At 39.7% G+C, this 19,263-nt stretch overlaps 2 protein-coding genes across 3 annotated transcripts; both read right to left on the bottom strand.

Annotated features, from left to right (window-relative positions):
• Positions 1 to 512: 512 nt before the first annotated feature.
• nmba (neuromedin Ba) lies at positions 513 to 2,472 on the bottom strand. The gene is made up of 3 exons (XM_088922286.1): positions 2,284 to 2,472; positions 1,580 to 1,779; positions 513 to 684 (listed from the first exon to the last, which is right to left on the bottom strand). The coding sequence occupies exons 1-3, from the start codon at positions 2,447 to 2,449 to the stop codon at positions 628 to 630; spliced, it is 423 nt and encodes a 140-aa protein (XP_088778412.1). The 5' UTR covers positions 2,450 to 2,472; the 3' UTR covers positions 513 to 627.
• An 8,663-nt stretch (positions 2,473 to 11,135) lies between these two features.
• Positions 11,136 to 16,160, bottom strand: sec11a (SEC11 homolog A, signal peptidase complex subunit). Of its 2 annotated transcripts, none has more exons than XM_088921189.1 (6): positions 15,965 to 16,160; positions 14,045 to 14,154; positions 13,304 to 13,453; positions 12,372 to 12,491; positions 11,875 to 11,932; positions 11,136 to 11,773 (listed from the first exon to the last, which is right to left on the bottom strand). In XM_088921189.1, the coding sequence occupies exons 1-6, from the start codon at positions 16,013 to 16,015 to the stop codon at positions 11,723 to 11,725; spliced, it is 540 nt and encodes a 179-aa protein (XP_088777315.1). In that variant the 5' UTR covers positions 16,016 to 16,160; the 3' UTR covers positions 11,136 to 11,722. The 2 variants fall into 2 exon arrangements, with proteins under 2 accessions (XP_088777315.1, XP_088777316.1); XM_088921190.1 differs by having other exon boundaries at positions 14,045 to 14,111; positions 15,965 to 16,103.
• Between the last annotated feature and the right edge of the window lie 3,103 nt (positions 16,161 to 19,263).

Genomic DNA, 19,263 nt, shown 5'->3' with positions numbered 1-19,263 from the left:
AGCAAAAAGTCGTCACCAGTCAGCTTTCCTGACAGCAATTTCCATGTTTTTCACCTGCGGATTCTGGATTTTTTCCAGAGTTTTAAAGAATAATTTTTGCTGGACTAGATGTAAGGCTTACCTCATTTGTAAAACTGAATGCAAATATCGGATGCAAAAGAAAGCTGTCTTCAGTTGTTTGCTTTTAAAATGGCTGCATTTGTTTTAGCTATAAAATGTAAAAGACAGACTGTTTTAGACAGCCATTTCTCCTTTCTCTCTCCACAATGGATAACAGTATCTGTAAGCATGGGTGGCACTCCTTCTCTGCAAATCATTGTGTCTTTATTCAAATAAATAGCTCTTAACATCTACAGTAATGCAAAAAAGGTCAGAAAAATATACAGGTATAACTTGCATCCCCCTTTTTAATACATAGATGATAAATCTGAACAATATTACAGTAATCATAAATAAAAATAGAAGTAGCTGTTACAATAAATTACAAAGAAAACATTTGGCGAACCTGTTACCCACTTGTAAATGAAAACCTTTGGAGATATCTGCTGTCAGTCCTTAAACCCATGTACAAATATTTGCTGCACGGGCCCATATTTATAACCATCGGGACTGGAGGTGGAGTCTTTATCATTTTCTGTTGTTCTGAATGTAGTTTTCTAATATCTTCATTAACAAGCCAGTCTCCTGTAATGATACATGATTTTACAGTCAAACAAAACAGCAATTGCACAGTTTCATCATATTTAAAGCACGGCAATGAAAGATGTGAATTAAAAGTAATTTTCTCTCTGTATGGCTTCTCTTTACAAGATGCATTGAAAGAAGCATTGGAGAATGTGTGTTCACTCAACTGAAGTGAATCTACATGAACGCAACACTGCAACACTGAACGCATAAACAGCGTCGAAAGCATATGTCTACGCAGGCACAAGATAAGGATGAAAATCGACAAGCAGTGACACAATAACTATTTCTATTCGACGTTCCTTGTCAAGAAAACAAATTCCTATCGAAAGAAAAACTGAGCTATTGTTTATTCAGCATGAAACGGCATTCTCCCTCTTCTGAAATTTATTTTTAGCACTTGAACGTAAATGGCTGCTGACTCTGTGAAGTGAGATTTTGTAGATTGCACCTTACAGCACGTCCTATCTTTAGGCTATCTGTGATTCACTCACTGTTTTTTAAGAGCTCCACAAACTTTCAGGCTATTTCACTCCAAGATACCACATTTGATGTTGTATCCGTTGATATCTTTCACTAGGTTTCCCAAGGGTACCTCACAGAAACGGTGGAAGATCTATCCATTCAATATAACGCCAGTTTCATTTTGACCCCCATTAATGAGGCGCCTCTTTTTTCACGTTGGTGCGAAAGTGTACCGTGAAAGTCGCTAAACGTTTTACGACGACGGTGTGTCGAACCCTCTCTCTGCACTCCTAGTCCCCCCCTTGTTGGCTCTCTATACTTTCGCGCTCTCATCTCCGCCTCTCTTGACGAAGTGAGAGAGGCGCAACCTGGCTTTAGCTAGGTGTGTCCAGCCAGCATTCGTTTTTCATTCATTTGTTCGCTGCTTCACCTGGTCATTAGAATCCGTTCTCCCCCGCGAGTCCTGCAGCTGAGTCTGCAGCGCGATTTTCAGCACCTCCTGAGTGATCAGCTCCCTCATGTCCTGGGCACTCTCCGGGTTCAGCGCCACTCGGATCGAGCTCACAGCGGGCACATCCGGCGGCTCCAGCAGCGGACTGTCCAGAACGCTCTTTTTACCCATGAAGTGCCCTAAGGGTTTAATGTTAGGATTAAACATTGGTGACATACACATTCCCACAACTACCGTTGTGCAGCGCATTACGGCTCCCGCGATTTTAGCATCAAAATCACCATCGAATCTATCCTGTTCAAGCAAGACTGCACTGGGTTTTTAAGTCTGTGCAAGCACGGATTTCTTACGATGCAGACTGAGAGCTAACTTCGAAGTAATACAATGAGGGCTTCTGAAACTGCCACACGATTAAAAAAAAAAGCCAGTCTCCTGAAATTTAAATCAGAGAGGAAACTTACCGACTCATATAAATTCGTATAATATTAATATACCGGTTGATAACAATGAATAATATATCCCTAAAGATATACATGTTTAAAAAGAGCAAGTGTATAAAATATGCATACTGTATATAGTACTACCAACATCAAAAACATCTTAGAGACGCTTGGAGGAAAGACATCAACTGAAGAAAAATATGGACAGGCAGTTGACTTAAAAGAAAAATAGTAATAACCAACCTGTTGCCCACAGATTCCCCCGTGGGTTAACTTTGATCTTGGCAACTTTATTTCTGAGTTCGGTTAGATCGAGGCTCACTGAAGTAGTCAGGGAAACATAGGAAAACAGCAGCAGGTACGTTAAGACCCCCAGTTGACAGATTCTGTTCACCGTAACTTCAGCCATCTCTCCTCGGAAAACGCCACGAGTGGGAGAAATGTCTATCTGATCGCTACCAGTTTCTTATGGATGGCGTCCCGACTGCTTCTGTCTCGGAAACGGATTGTGCAGAGGTCGAGCTCTTCTTCCTTCGTACTCCACCGCCTCATCTTGGTGCTCGCCACTCTTCGACTTATATACCCCCCCAATGGGAGGGCTTTGTTTCAGATGAATAAGAAAGGGGTGACTTTTTACTCGCGTGCCGAGCTGGGCTACTACACAAAACTAGTGGTCTTGATCCGTTTAACCCTTTCCTCGCCCGTGCCGACTCCAGACTGCACCTGGTCACGCTTTCGCGCAGTAGCACTTGTTAGATCCCTCTGAACAAGCGAATGTGTCCTGATTTAATGGAAATGTAAGAAAGGAATCTAAGACGCTTGGTTGTGAAGATGTATCAGATTGTGAAAGCACTCCGGGCTGAGTCGATAAAGGAAATATGAAACTAAGGCAATTTTTAAGGAATAAATACAAGTATTAGTACTTCTAATACGGCAAACATCAACACTGCTAGCAGAAACAGATCTGCGTTTTCAAAATCCTAAGTATAGAGGAAACGTGAGCAGATGCAATGGGGGTGATCTATTCTATTACTTATTGTTACTTTTATGGCGGATCTGTATATGAAATAAATGAAACAAAGAGGTCACTGGTCTGAAGCATATACAACGCTCAGCAAGCAGTGCAGCTCAAAGGAAACGCAGCTCTCCAGAATTTCATTGGAACCCACTACCGCCTAATAAAAAAACTGCAACTACAAATACGTTCCTGTAGTGTGACACTAAAACAAAATCCCACTCTCTGTACATCAGGGTAAGACAGTGATCCTGTGTGAAATTAAAAACAATGCACAAACGTGTTTCCTGAATGCAATAACGGTTTAGCACGGGTTGGCGTTAACGGAAACATGTTCAGGTACAGAAAGTAAAAGCTTTTATGTTGTTTCAACACAATTTGATTCATTGGTTAGTGGGGACTGAAGGTATTTCTCCATTAACACTTAGTCTCGGCAGACTAATCGCGCGAACATGTGAAGGCATTGGTGTTTCTCACCAAGCAGACTGCGAAGTGGCACAAAGGGAGTGTTAAATATCATTCCGCACAAGCCACATCCTTTCTTCTTAGACCTACAGTAATTAAGTCAGACAGTATCACGTTATTTGATTAAAATGTAATAGAGCTGCCCGTTGCCTCTATATGCCATCTCTGGACCTTTGAACATCCTACTAGTTTTCCTCAATCAAATGTTTTACTTGTCATTCATTGTACATGTAGAAAATGTTTAAACTTAGGAACAAATAAGTTAATAACTTGGCCTATTTTTACTGTGTTCTTATCACAAATCTCTTCCAACACCACCACAAGAAATTCCATTTGCCTGTTTCCGGTCATATCAGTTTCTTCTTAAAATATTCTATATATTTAAGGGTTTGTGCCCCAGAAAGAAGAGAAGGGATTTAGTTTAGCCAGAATGCAACATGCCCAAAGAGAAATGTAATTGCACGATAAACTGTTTATCTTGTATTGATACCTTCTTGACAGGCTATTATCTGCCTGTGAAGCTCCGCTCATATTATTTACAGCCACTCTGCTTTGCCCAGCACAGCCATAAAAAAATATTAACATAGCAGGTTAAGGTAGCAATGAAAATGTGAGAGAATGAGACGTTCTAGCCAACACAAACGAGAATAAGTTACACTGGCTTGATGTTGCCTGCAATTTTTAACTTTATGAAGAAGAAGCATTTCATTTTAAGGTGTAAACTGGCACTTAAGTGCTTCAAAACACACTGACTGCAGTACGGGACTGGGGTCATACTTCACTTCTCCAGTGTATGTGCCAGAGTGCTTTTAGCCCTGAATAAAAAAGTCAAAAACAGCGCTGTAGATGGTCTGTAGTAGATTATCGGGTTCAGTGGTCCTGTCATCTCCACCAAACTAGCTCCAGTAATCCCTCAGAAAAAAAAAAATGTGTCTCATTCACTTAGGTGTGAACTTCCTATTACCAGCCCAAGAAAACCTGCAAAACTCCCCCCTGGGATTGTCACTTACCAAGGGCTACAGGCTGATGTGTTTCACTACAACCGGCTTTTGAACGAACCGCCTAAACTGAACCTTAATCCTTTCTGGGAGAGAACATATGGAGTTGATTGTGAATTTTTTGTGAAGCAATATCACACTGAAAGAGGAGAATCCCATGCAGATGAGAATTTCCAAACATCCAAGACGACTCCAGGGAAATCCACAGTGCCTGACAGAGGAGCAGCAGTGAGAGGCTCAGACAACAGGGGCCCAGGGATTCAAACTGAAAATGCAATCCATTACCAGCCACAGCACATGCCCCCCACCCCCCCGAGATTCTTCACCACAGGAGGCGCTGCTGTCTCCCCTGAGCGACAAGTTATCAGTGGTGTCTCATGTGTTAGATTTCTCCCCGTGAAGCCCCGGTGTGTCTCAGTGCCTCAGTGCTGCAGCACACACTCATGGCCGGCTGCAGAGAATAAGTCATCCTGTGTAGCCTTTCTGCTAATTGGATTTATGAGGAAAACCTGCCGACTGTCACTGAAACACTGAAGCTGTAAATCAGAGTTCTCCCTGTCACTGCTCATTTCCTTCATGTCTCAGTGCTAAAAATAGGCTTCGTTAGCAACAGCTTTGCATTCTGCAGCTCCATCCATGACCTTTGTGATCATGCTCTTGATGACATTTTTTCTTAATTTTCTCTCTCCAATGTGCTCCTTTATTTGGAGCTGTCTTGGACAAATGCTTTGGTATTTATACAGTATAATCTATCCACTTTTGTACATATAAATATTGTGTGCTGTATTTTTTCCACAGCACTTATTAATTGAAAAATAAAAGCACTAAGAGGAATTGTCCTATATATTGAGTAGATGCCCACATTTCAAATTGTAATTTAAAATCAGAATAGATTACAAAGTCTCGCGTATGCTGGGTAGCTGTGCTGTGCCAACATTGCAAAACAATTAAATAAATACAGCCATTTAAAGAGGAATAATACTAAACCAAACAGTAATTTTCTTGGAGGCAATATTATGTTTACAGAAAGCAATGGTAATTTGCAAGTGAAGCAGAGTTAACAAGCCAATACAATCAGACACATCTTTCTTCAGGGCTCATATTGTCACTAAGTATGAGTCCAGCTCTTTTAAGGTCACAAAGAATAAATTAACGTCGGAAGATCAAATGTATCTTTTTCAGTGTTTCTGTTTTGAACTGTTTAAATATAACAATAGCTGATCAATACATATTGGTCAATACATGTTTTCAAATAGAAGCATTTCACCAGGTGATCAAGTACCGAACAGAGTGCCAAAGAGTGATTGCTTTTTCACGTTTCAACCCTGAGGAACATCAGCTTGCATTATATTTCAGTAGACTGGAGACACCAAGTCACCAAGAGATTACAACATAAAGATATCATGCCAGCTTTGAGACATATTTAACAAAAACAGAACCCATACAGATTATTGGTGTTTTCTATCAGCAAACTCCAGGATGTGTGCATCTACAGTTCAGAATGTTACGTGGAATATCTGAAATTTGAAGATAAGTTAAATGGGTGCAATATGTTATCAGGTCAATCGAATCTAAAAGGTGAATTGTTTTACTTTCATTTCGCCGATATTTTGTCTTCTCCTTGGTAACATTCATGCATGCACTTAACAAAGGAGAAAATAGTGGATACATATATTTTACACAAAAAACAGCAAATATTGAACTACATATTGTATATTATAGTGGTATCCCATTCAGAGTATAGTCCTGTCTCCTGTGCTTTTGGATTATGCTCCTGGCTTCCAAAATCCCTCAGAGGAATTAGTGGCTTTCTGATAAAGGATAGATGACAGGCTAGCATTGTGATTAAATGAATTTATGAATATTGTTAAGATAAGAAGATCAGATCATCTCAGGGTAATTCAGTAATGACTGGACTCCCCAAGTTAATTGGTAGATGTGTTGGTAAATGATCCTGATATTGAAACAAAAAAACAAGAAGGTAAGATAATTCACAGAAAGGAGAAAAAACATCATCTTGAAGGTACAAGAACCCTGTCAGTTCTTGTACCTTCAGGGAGAACACCTTTGTGTGCTGTGTGACAATAAGGAAAATATGACAAACTGAATCACTACATATACGACTGGAAAGCACTCAAAGATTGTAAATTTCTATGTAAAGATACTGCATATGTTCCTTTCACTGCTTGGAGACAAAACCATTCATTTTTTTCACACTTCTCAAATTATTTCTCCACTTATTCTTTTTATGTTTAAAGAAAAACAACCAAAACAGAAAAGGCAACCAAGCAACCTGAAGATTATACATAGTCCCGGGAAAGAAAACAGAATTTACTAAAGCACTGGCCCTATCCAGGTTTGCAGTTCATTATAGCACTGGGTCTTGTTGGCGCTACAGTGGTGTGAAAAAGTAAGTACACCCCATGAAAAGGTTTATCTTTTTTCACATTTTTGGACAAAAGGATATTTGATCGTCATTTCAACAATACTGATAGATAAAGGTGATCAGAGTTTAAAAAATCACATTGACAAATCACATTTTGCACTCATTTGTACTATTTAAATCAACAGAAATGCAATTTCCTTGTGCAGAAAAAGTTAGTACACCCCTACTTTTATCATTGCATCAAATGCCTAAAATTAGAATCAGGAGCACAAAAACAGGTGCAAATGATTAGAACATCACTAGAGAGTAACTTGGAGGGCACTGCCTTATATAAACATCACAAACCTGTGATCTGGTTTGGTTTTTTAAGCAATTGAGGTGTGAGGCTACATCATGCCTAGATCAAAAGAGCTCTCTCAGGCCCTCAGAACAAATAAATGATGTTGGACCTATGAGTCTGGGAAGGGTTTAAAAAGCCTTCCCAGACTCATAGCAATTTGTAGTCAATCACTCATCTGCCCGATGGATCATCTACAATTGGAGAAAATTTCAAACCACTGGCAATCTATCCAGGCAATGTGCTCTGGGCGGATGGGACAAAGGTAGAGCTGTTTGGCCACAATGCCAGATCTCATGTTTGATGAAAACCAAAAACTGTCTTTGACCAAAAGAACCTCATACCAACTGTAAAGCATGGTGGTGGAAGCATTGTGGTTTGGGGCTGCTATTCTGCCTCAGGGCCTGGGCAGCTTGCCATCATAGAGTCAACCATGGATTCCACATTGTACCAGAGAGTACTTGAGGAGAATGTGAGGCCATCTGTCAAAAAGCTGAAGCTGAACTGTGACCCAAATCAAGCAAATCTACAAAAGAATGGCTCAAAAAGAAGAAATGGAGGGTTACTGAATGGCCAAGTCAAAGGCCAGATCTTAACCCCACAGAAATGCTGTGGGGGGGACTTGAAGCGGGCAGTACATGCAAGAAAGCCCTCAAACATCACACAGTTGAAGGAGTTCTGTAAAGAAGAGTGGGCAAAAATTTCTCCAAGTCGATGTAGGAGACTGATAGACAATTACAAGAAACGCCCACAAGTGATTTCTGCCAAAACGGGCAACAACAGCTATTGAAGCTACAGTAGGTGGCGTACTTATTTTTTCCACAGCAGACAATTGCATTTCTGACTTTTTTTGTTGAATAAATGATTGCAAAGAATAATTTTCATTGTTATTTGTTAAATTAGATCACCTTTATCTATCAATATTGTTGAAATGAAGATCAAATATCCATACATGCAAATATGTTGGAAAAACACACACCTTTTCAAGGGGTGTACTTACTTTTTCACAGCACTGTGTCAAATTTAGCAATCAATAGCTGCTACATAGATTGCAGCCTGAGGTGCTATAACCCAATCAATGCCTAGACAGCTCCGCACACCACTTCCTTCAGTGCTACTGTCAATATTGTACAAAGGCACATGTTACTACTGTGCTATGTTGTAGTGGTTAGCCCTATTGACGCTTGTGTTAAAGACTGAGGGTCCAAATCTTAGGCACATTGCTGGAGAAAAATACAAAGCTGTAAATATTAGTGCAAATGGAAGTTGCTTTAGATAAAAATGTCAGTCAAATCATTAACTAATATTAATAAACACTCTTTATCGCACAAATGTTAATGCATACACGGATATCTATTTGGAGCTTTTTAAAGTATGAAGGTAGAAAAGGAAAGAAAATGTTGATAAAATATGCAAATGATATTTGATGACAATGGCATGTGTGCCTTACAAAGCAAGCAAGGCTATCTGTATATTTCATGTTTTCTTCTTCTAAAGGTTTATTATTTTCAAGACACTAGCATCCGCTAGGGAAGACGGTTATCTATTACACGAATTATGTCATTGTTTCAGGTGCACTCAGTTTTCATCACTGTGGTTTGAAACTGTATTTTTCTGTAAAAGATTGCAAGCTTCTGAGAATTTAAGGAGAAATGCTAAAAAGTGACAGGAAAACATTTTAATTTGCAAAGTCATTCTGCACTCTGCAAAATCAGCCTTTGTTGTTCTGTCTCTGATAAAATGATGAAAAAAAAATTAAGAAAGTTAAAAACAATTTTCAAAGTTTCCATTGCAATTTCCTGCAGTTATCACTAGCTTATCCTACCAATAACAAGGAAAAACATTAAGTTATTGTTTTTAAATGTAGCACATTTAATGTTGTGGATGCTGTTAATCTTATTTACTCTTGGTACATCTTAAATTATTCAACACCTAGAATCTCCTGCTGTGCCTCGACTAATCTGTTATTAATCTTGTCACTGGAGAGTAACGTGTACTCAAGGAACACGTCGTTCTCTGCTGCTTACTGTATGGTTTTATATACTTTTTTTTCTATCAAACGAATCCTCAAATTCTACTGAACCTTATCAACAGATTATCATCACCACAGCTTTTTAGTTGTCAATAAACAATAGTGTTTGATGTATTGTCTGTTTACAATATGTAGCCATGAAACAAAAGCATAACAGATCTAGGAACATAACTGTAGATTATGAATGAGTTCAAGGCCTACATTCATAAAGCTGTTAACTAAGACACAGGCTGATATTGCTCCAGTCTACAATTCCTGGTCTTGTAACACTGTGCTATTTTATGATGATCTGAAGATTAGCCCAACACAAGCCAGGATTACACTGTGGATAGGATGGGGGGAGAGAATTTACAGATAGATACCAATTAACCTGAACACTTAAAAACTCCACACAGTGACATATTTGAACTATTCATTTTGTATTGAATGTATATGCTCCTATACTAGCAGTACTACAAGGCCCTTCTAACACTCCTGGAGGTATACAGTACGTCTCTCTCATCAGATTTCACACTTGATCTCACCAAGATTTGAATCCAGGTAACCAGAGGGATCCCGGAGTTAGGAGGCAATAGCTCAACCATGCCACTTATAGAAAGTATTATTTCAATGACTTAATCTCTATTAAAAAGCACATCTGCTGCAAAATATTAAAGGACAGTAATGTATTTGTAGAACTACAGTCCTTAATAGAACCAAAAAGGGAATGGATAAAAGAGGATGTAACAATCAATAAAGGGTGCATTTTCCATTTGTTCAATGTGCTATAGGAGGAGAGGGTGTTCAATCGGTATAAAGCACAAGAAAGATCTGGAGGTTACCCAAAACAATCACGATTTGAAACCGCACAAATGGACTTCTTTATCTTTTACAACGACCCTCAAGTATATAAACCTCCAATCATCCATGATCAAGGAGCTGTTTATTTATTCTCTAGTGTATGAGGCTGAAACATAAGCAACATACAGAGGACACTTATTAGGACTTGAAATATGTCATCAACACTGCTTGCAGACAATTTTACATATCAAATGGGAGGGCAGACACATCCACATCAGGGATATCACCCAAATGGACTCTGAAGCTGTGGTCATCTACCAGTTCTGTTGGTCATGTCAGCTAGATTTCAAACTCCAGGCTCCCATAGAAGTTGCTCTTCTCCCAGATTAGACTAAGCAGTGCCACCACAGGTTCCCATTTTAGCCTCCTAAAGCCAATTCCTTTTTTTAAGAAGTAAAGGTTTTAAAATATTCCACAATTATTCCAGGCTTCAGGTGGTGTAACAATTCCAGTAATGCAGACTCATTACCGTATGGTCCTTGAAGGATAAAATCATATACTGTATGTCTCACATACTTCCTCTCACTAAAACAGCAATGCCAATGAGATTTGTGAAATCTTTAACAAGTTAAGCTATCATAATAAGGATTTTAGCCAACAGCTAGATGGGTCACACAACCTGCTCTTTTTTTTTTTTACTTGTATTGTAGAATAAATTTCAAACTAGGACAAGAACTAAAACAGCATCCACATGGTGGGAATAAGAACACTTGTTTAAAGGATTTGCCAAACCAAACACGTACAGTATGTAATTTTGCTATGAAATGTACAGAATTGTTGCATAGAAAGTATTTGCTTTCAAAGCCAAAATAAGCTAATTACACATGCTTTCGGCAGCTAAGGAAAATCACCATAACTTACATGGCTGATAAACAGCACATTTTATATATCCTAAGGAATAGGAAATATGGAACTTACAAGTAAGCAAATTACTTTATTAACAGGTAACATTTATATTTTATCACTTGTGTAAGTTAAACAGTTTCATAGCAAAATGAAAGTGGAAAAAATAGGCTAGATTCAGAGAAAATGGAAATTCTTTTATTTTTGTTTTCACAAATTAGGCATCTGATAACCTTGGGACATTACACTTCCTTGCAGTGTTTTCAGAGGCTAAAGGCGGCTGAATTTTGACTAACTCCAAAGCCGGTCTTCAGAGCTCAGTATTATGTTCAACTATATGTGCATGGGCACTGATGCTACATCAGTTTAAGCTGCTGCTGATGTTTTAAATATAAAAAACTTACATGACTAAATTTAAAAACGTATGACAGACAAGTTGGTTCCTAACATATATGAAAAAAAGAAAATGGCCAAAAATGCAACTGGGGTTGGCAAAAGGCAGCAAATGTGTAAAAATTACAGAGCATATCTTAATTAAGACCAAAGTTTCGCCCCAGGACGACAAAGCAAATGACTTGTAGAGCTTGGAGTTTAGGTTGGATACCGCTGCCTGGTAAGGCTTGAGTAGAAAAGCAGTCTTTGACTCCGAATACAGCTGTAGGATTTCCAATAGTAAACTGAATTTGTACATTACACCAAATCTCTTTCTAACACTGGCGATGTGTCTGTAATAAGCCCGGCAGCAGCTCCCTTGATGGCAGGCTCCTCATTCCCGGTGGACCAATACGAAGAGACCCAGGAGGAATAAAACCGCATACTAAGTAAAAACAAAACAAGCATTCAGAGGCCAGGTGCAATCACATCTACTAGATAATTATTTAGCACATAACACAAGCAAAAAACCACTGAAGTGCCTACCTTGAATTTTGGGTAATCATTCATGAGGATGGTAACAATTCCTATGTATGGCACAAAACTAAAAAAAAAATGTAAACGGCATTGATTTTAATTGACTTGCATTAAACCATCAACTTGCATGATACCATCAACAGTCACTCTGCTGAACTGTTTTCTTCTTCATTTTATAGAAAGCCAAAGACATCTAATCATCCTTAAAAGAGGCATTTTAAAACTATTATTGCTTCCAAAGATAAAATAGGCTACCTCATTGTGGTGCTATATCTTATGCCACATAAGATAGCACTTCCTTTTAAGAGGAAAAGCCCTCTTTACCTCAAGTGACAGAAAGTGCAGATTTAATCTTAAAAACTTTCTGGTGAAATATTCGCCAGTATAATATAATAAATTAAAATTTCCTATTGACATGACAACCTAAATGTTTTGTGAAAGAAGCACAGGATCAGTGTTAAGCATGTGACCATGAAGCTGCTTTATAAAGCAGTTGAAAGGCTTACCCTCTGGCTCGACCCACAACATCTTTCTTCTCCAGCCAGTGCTGCCCCTGCTTGTACAGTCCTCTGTCATCCACTGCATTGTTATCACCTTTGGTCAAGAACTTAATGTCTCCGTTTTCTCTAAGGAACAGAAATATAACACCATATTGATGAAAATGTAAAAGATGAAAAAACAGGTGTGCCAATACAGGGATTTCAGTTAGAATGATTCATTTAAGTATACTAACTGGACAGACCCATATAAAGTTCATTCTAAAAAATCCTTATTTTGTGATTCACATAAGACAAAAAATGTATACATTCCCTTTATTTATGGAAGTGTTTAAGATTTTAAAAGTGAGTCAAACAAACAGCCACCCATCACAAAATGAGTTATAAGAAAGTAATGCAAAAGCCAATTACCTGGGTAGTCAACCTGCAGGTTTTCCAACCCACTGCAGAATTTGTAAGTGTCTCCTTAATTAGTGAAGAGATGCTTTATATAAATACTCATTAAGGTATGACAAACAGTGAAGAGGACCAGAAGGGCTGCATGCTGAGACATTGCTGTCAGACTTGATATACTAACACCAGCAAAGATCAAGATGACCATGTGTGATTTGGTGACAACCCATTTAAAAAAATATTAAACACGATTTTTCCATGTATTGACATAGACAACAAAATTCTCCTTGCATTTCTGTATTTAACAACATTTTGTCAGTGATTGTAGAAGATCAACAAAAATCTCTCCATAAAGGCTTTGAAATGTAAATATTATCTACTCAGCTTTAGCATCAATATTAAACTAAATGGATTTATAAAACCATTTTAATAAATGTTACCATCTGTTTTGTAGTGTGGATCGGAGTTTTCCACGTCTCACCATAAAGGGTGATCACTGATCACACAGCAAATTGTTTTAAGATGTTCAGATAAAATGTACAACTTACTTTTCGTGGATTTTAAGAACTCTGTGTACTATAGGAATCTCTCTTCCCTCTATCCTGAAGACCACAATTTCACCAACTCTGATGGGATCTTCTACTCTGTTGGTCAGGAAGAGTAGATCTCCCCTGTGGAACGCTGGCTCCATACTCCCACTACAAGCAACGACAATGACACAACACTCAAAACAATCTCAGCATTGCATCTGGATACAGATATGGCATGAGTGAATAACAAACAAGAAAGTGGGTTTATAACCTTCTTGCATCTTCTCATTTTATACAAACAGCAGAACCTGCAGTAAAAACAATTTCAAGTTGTTGAGTGGTTTTCTCGGCAAGACCATAAGTAAACTCAAATGAAAGGCAGCTGTATGGAATTCTATTTCAATAACCAGCCAATTCTGATAGGCAGTCCATTTACACAAGCTGTTTGATTTCCCACACAGCAATATAATACATGACTAGCACTGTACATGGAGAGATACAAACCTGGTGCGCATCCGTACACAAAACATTGGAAATTTATTCAAAATTCAGAGAAAAATAACATGTTATTGTTTTGCCATGCCAGGCAGTGTATTAGCCTAACTGAAGCCACTGATACTTGCAGCATTATCTCATATAAGACTGGAAAAAGTTAAATGTTCACATTATAAAATGTTTAATTTAATTAATTCATCTTTTTACACTGGTCCACATAAAAGCATAGTAGGATATCACCCAGTGAAGGATTCCACCACCTACCTGAGTACAACCACAATAGGACTTTCACTGCCTGTGACTACCATCAAGCCTTTCCAGATCATCAGTGCTGAAGAAACAATCATACCAAAGTTCAGTACCTGGTAGTAGAGCTGAAAGTTGAAAACAGAATGAAAAAAGTTACTATTTCTGTTTAAGATTTAACATTAAAAAACATTTAAGTAATGTACAAATAAATTCAGCAAATAAACGCATTAGACAAAATAAGAGTCATGCTTATTTAACTACATACAACAGATTAAACAACACTAAACCAGAAAATTATTTTATATCTTAAATGTTTTGTTTTTGGGGTATTTGCTCTGCTTTACAAAACAGATCTCCAAGTCATTCCTATAAAAGAGAATTATGTTTGCAATTAACTTACCTGGTACAATAAGGGAATAAACAAATGGAGAAGGTTATTCATCACAAAGGAGGGCAATAATACAACAAGAGCTGGTGTACTTGCAGCATCGAGATCATTAATTTCAGAACAGACAAAAGCACCAGTAGAAAAAAAATATGGTAATTAAGCATCCAGGATGGACTTAAAACCAGATGTAACTGAATCTCCAGCCCCAATGGTTTCCGTTTCAATTAGACCCTTAATCACCAGTGCTAACCGATTTCAATATTCCATTTGATTCCTCTTTTTAAATGCTTATGTGCCGGTTTCAGAATAGCTGCATGCATGTGTTGTAGCTGAAATATAACCAGCTAGGCTTAAGCAGAAGGACAAACACTGACTCTTGATGTCACTCCCACGTGTATATTCATTATCAACTGATCACCTGTTAAGAGCTGCTGAACCAGAAATAAGGGAGTCATTTTTAAAATGAGAAAACACCGAGAGACTGCATCATTCTAAGCAGATCAGTTACAGTCACCAATTAGCACTTGTGAGCGGTGCTAAGCGGAGGTGGCTCTGTGGCTAAGGATCTGCGCCTGTGGCTGGAAGGTGGCCGGTTCGTATCCTGTGGCCAGCATCCTACTCCGTTGGGCCCCTGAGCAAGGCCCTTAACCCCAACTGCTCCAGGGGCGCCGTATAAATGGCTGACCCTGCGCTCTGACCCCAAACTTCTCTCCCTGTGGGTCTGTGTCCCATGGAGAGCAAGCTGGGGTATGCGAAAAGACGAATTCCTAATGCAAGAAATTGTACAGGGCTAATAAAGTGACGTTATTTTATGATTAAGAGCCCAGTTGGCACAAAAACCAGCAGAGACGGCTACCTCATGATCAGACCTTGAGACCCATTGCCCTACATCATACTAAAATAGTAGTAAATGGTATTAACTAAGTTTTAAAATATGCGCACACATACACGTGCAACGCAAAGTATGACTTAATTATACTGAATTATTATTGAGTATTGAATTGACTGCATCGGCTGTCAAACTACAGGGGAAGTCTTGGTGCCTGAACTTGCTAATCAAACTGTTTAATGAACACTCCCGACACCTCACATACACTTCGGTATTTAAAATGACTTCTTTTTTCGGTGTGTAGAACAAAAAACAAATCAATAAATAAACCATTTTTAGGGTTTCAGGCAACTGTTATACAACCATGTTGGAAATTAAGTAAATATTTTTAAAATGCACTACTCAACTCTATCACCCCCAATCACACATACACCTGCAAAATGTACACCGTCGATATAATTCCGCACTCCAGCCTAAACGAATAAGACACTTTAAGTCAAAAGGCTTAAAACGCACTTTGGGCTATTTTAACACAAGGAGAAAAACACCACCAGTGGCTCCACTGGTGCAATATGTAATAGAAATCATCTGTTCAATCACTTAAACTACAAGAAGCCCAATTTCCTTTATAAAGTTACAGCATCAGCCCACTGTTCTAAGGCGACGTGTTCTAAACAGCGTAAAAACCCGCTTCTGAACTCCGGTATTTCAAACCTACCTGGCGTTTATTCATGCGCCGCACATCATCGAGGAAATCAAGAGACAGCATTTTAGCAGATATTTACTACTTCCGATCAGCTTAAATCAATTTGAGATTTTAGTACAAAAGATAGAAGAGAACAGAAAATAAAACACACATAACGTTTTACATGCAGCTTTTCCGGCGTTTCAATACCGGAAACCCCGCCTCTTTTGATCGAACTTTATTGAAAGCAGAAGAAAGGGACAGACAGTCAAGCCCAATACAAAACAAGAAAATTTTCAAAGGACAGGTAACTCGGTTTACAGTATGTAGCTTGCTTGATTTCGGCAACTAACTAATCCACTGATCTTATCTAATCAGTTCGATAGCTGTTTTAATTACTGCTGTTCCTAAAATATTCGTTCTCTCAATTAGTAATCGTAAAAACACTGTAATCCTTTTGCAATTTTGCCATTTTAAAATATAACCACTGTTTGTGTCGTGCCTATCAGTTGTTAATGCTTTACAAATGTTTGATATTTATTCTGTTTCTCTGTACTCCCAGTACTCGCTTGCTCCTGGGCCTATACAGAGTTACTCTTGAGATCACCTCAGCTGCCAAAAAGACGCTTTTTCCTGGTAATATTCCCCGACGACCCAGGACAGGGTTTACAACCAGGGACAGGTTACAGACACCCGTCCAGAACAGGGATAACATGCGAGCTCCTCACATAAGGCACCTCAGGTCGGATTCTGGACCGAGGATCCAAGACAAAAACTGCGCAGCATCGCTGCTTTGTCCCCCAGCATTTAAAATCGATTAATCCTGCGTCTGTCAAAATTCACCTTTAGTTAGTTGTCTAAAGCCATCATTTTGATTCTTTAAAAGGCTTTAAAATATACAATTTATGGCAAACTGACTAGACTGGGAATTTATAATAGCTTTCTTAAGAGTTTAAATCAGCTGTCTGAAATCAGCTATCACTGCTAAACCAGCCATACTCCAGAGATTATGAGGCGTTTCACCGCTGTCTCTGTTGTCAGTGTAATAAATTCATTTGGGCGTATTCTCTAAATCGATATTCGCATCATCCAGGTGGATGCTACACATTGGTGGTGGTGGAGGGGTAAAGCGCTTTGAGTGGAGTGTCCAGAAAAGCGCTATATAAGTGTAAGCAATTATTATTATTATTATTATTATTATTATTATTTGGTTTGGCGTCTTTGGTTTCTCATCTTCCACTTCGGATACATTAATTTATATAAGAAAGAAATTGATCGTTCCTCCCCGGATATATTTTGAATGGTAAAACATTTTTATTTCTGGTGCTAGTCATTCACGCATTCAGCTGCTGGATTGCAATGCGTTTTCCTGTCGAAATGTGGTTTATTGTTTCTAAAACTTTTTTTTTTCTCCTTCGACGGCGAGTTAATACGCCGCCGGGACGTGATTCCGGCGCGTATTATCCCTAACCGGCTGACTTGTCTTGCGGGGAGGCCTGTAACCTTCTGGTTGAAGTCTGACACACGGAGGACAGCGGCCGGTTTCCTCATCGCGCCCGCCGCCGGAGACGGAGCGTCGAACAGCGCCTTCGTTGCCGCACCTGGGCACGTGCCGGCGCCCGCGTGGGGCTGGGGGGGGGGGGGGCGCGGGGTCAAGAGGGGGTCGAATGTTACACCTCTGCTTTGTGTTCATAAAGGCTTTGTAAACATTATGGACAAACACCCTCTCTATAGTTCACACCTGAAGAAGGCTCCACGGCCGAAACGTTGTGCTCTCTTTCTTCTTTTTTTCAGCATGGAATAAACCTGTTACTTGTTCCTTTGCAGCCTCTATAGTTGTCAGCACACAACGCATTGTATTCTTTTGCCTGTATGTATCCTGACGAGGACGGGTGTATGTAGTCCTGCCGTGATCCTTCTGCCTGCCGAAATTTCGAAATTGACCGCCGCCTACCCCCGTGGGTTGGGCCGGCTGTGGACACTGGATAACTCATTAACATGTCTGAGAATTGACGTTGTGATTGAGAATAATAATTCCTTACACTTATATAGTGCTTTTCTGGACACTCCACTCAAAGCGCTTTACAGGTAATGGGGACTCCCCTCCACCACCACCAGTGTGCAGCCCCACCTGGATGTTGTGACAGCAGCCATAGTGCGCCAGAACGCTCCCCACACACCAGCTATCAGTGGGGAGGAGAGCAGAGTAATGAAGCCAATTCATAGATGGGGATTATTAGGAGGCCATGATTGGCCACAGAGAGTCAGGACCGCGGTTTTACGTCTCATTCGAAGGATGGTGCCTTTTTACAGTATAGTATCACTATACTGGGGCATTAGGACCTACAAAGACTGCAGGGTGAGCGCCCCCTGCTGGCCCCACTAACACCTCTTCCAGCAGCAACCTTAGTTTTTCCATTCAGGTACTGACCAAGCTCACACCTGCTTAGCTTCACTGAGTTGCCAGTTGTGAGCTGCAGGGTGATATGGTTGCTGGCTATTTAGGTAATGGGGATCCCCTCCACTGACCACCGATGTGCAGCTCCACCTGGATGATGCGATGGCAGCCATAGTGCACCAGTACTCTCACCACACATCAGCTCTCAGTGGGTAGGAGAACAGTGATGAAGCCAGTTCAGAGATGGGGATTAATAGGAGACTATGATTGATAAAGGCCAATGGGAAATTTGGCCAGGACGCCAAGGTAACACCTCTACTCTTTCCAAGAAATGACCGCAGAAAGCCAGAAGCATCCAAAGGATGTCGTCTTTTTACAATATAGTATCCCTATTGTTATACTGGGGCATTAGGACCCACAGACCGGAGGGTGAGCACCCCCTACTGGCCCCACTAACACCACTTCCAGCAGCAACCTTAGCTTTTCCCAGGAATCTCCCATCCAGGTACTGACCAGGCTCACACCTGCCGAGCTTCAGTGGGCTGTCAGTTGTGAGTTGCAGGGCGATATGGCTGCTGGCAAAGAAGGAACAAACAACATTGTTGCACTAAGCGAGATTGCAATTCCCACAAACCCTCTTTCCGAATGACAGGACTGACCACAATTGGACCACATATCCCCACAGGACACGAGTCTGGGGTTCTGCTAAGAACTGCAATCCTACAATATGTAATCACAGCTGTTTTGTTTTCAGTTCCTATCCTAGACTTGCTGTTGTTAAAGGTGATGTGTTGGCTAGTGTTAAAAAAAACAGAAAAAAGGGATGGTTCACAACATCTTTGGAAAAAACGTGTTTTAATACGAAACATGCATAGATTTCAGAAGAAGCCTGAAAAATTGAAAAATCCAAAACACGCCCAAATCACTGAAATAA

The sequence above is a fragment of the Atractosteus spatula genome, chromosome 7, assembly GCF_055471065.1.
Source record: "Atractosteus spatula isolate fAtrSpa1 chromosome 7, fAtrSpa1.hap1, whole genome shotgun sequence".
Taxonomy (NCBI): Eukaryota; Metazoa; Chordata; class Actinopteri; order Semionotiformes; family Lepisosteidae; genus Atractosteus; species Atractosteus spatula.
Note: the sequence above shows the minus strand (reverse complement) of the source record. Positions and strands in the feature narration are given on the sequence as shown.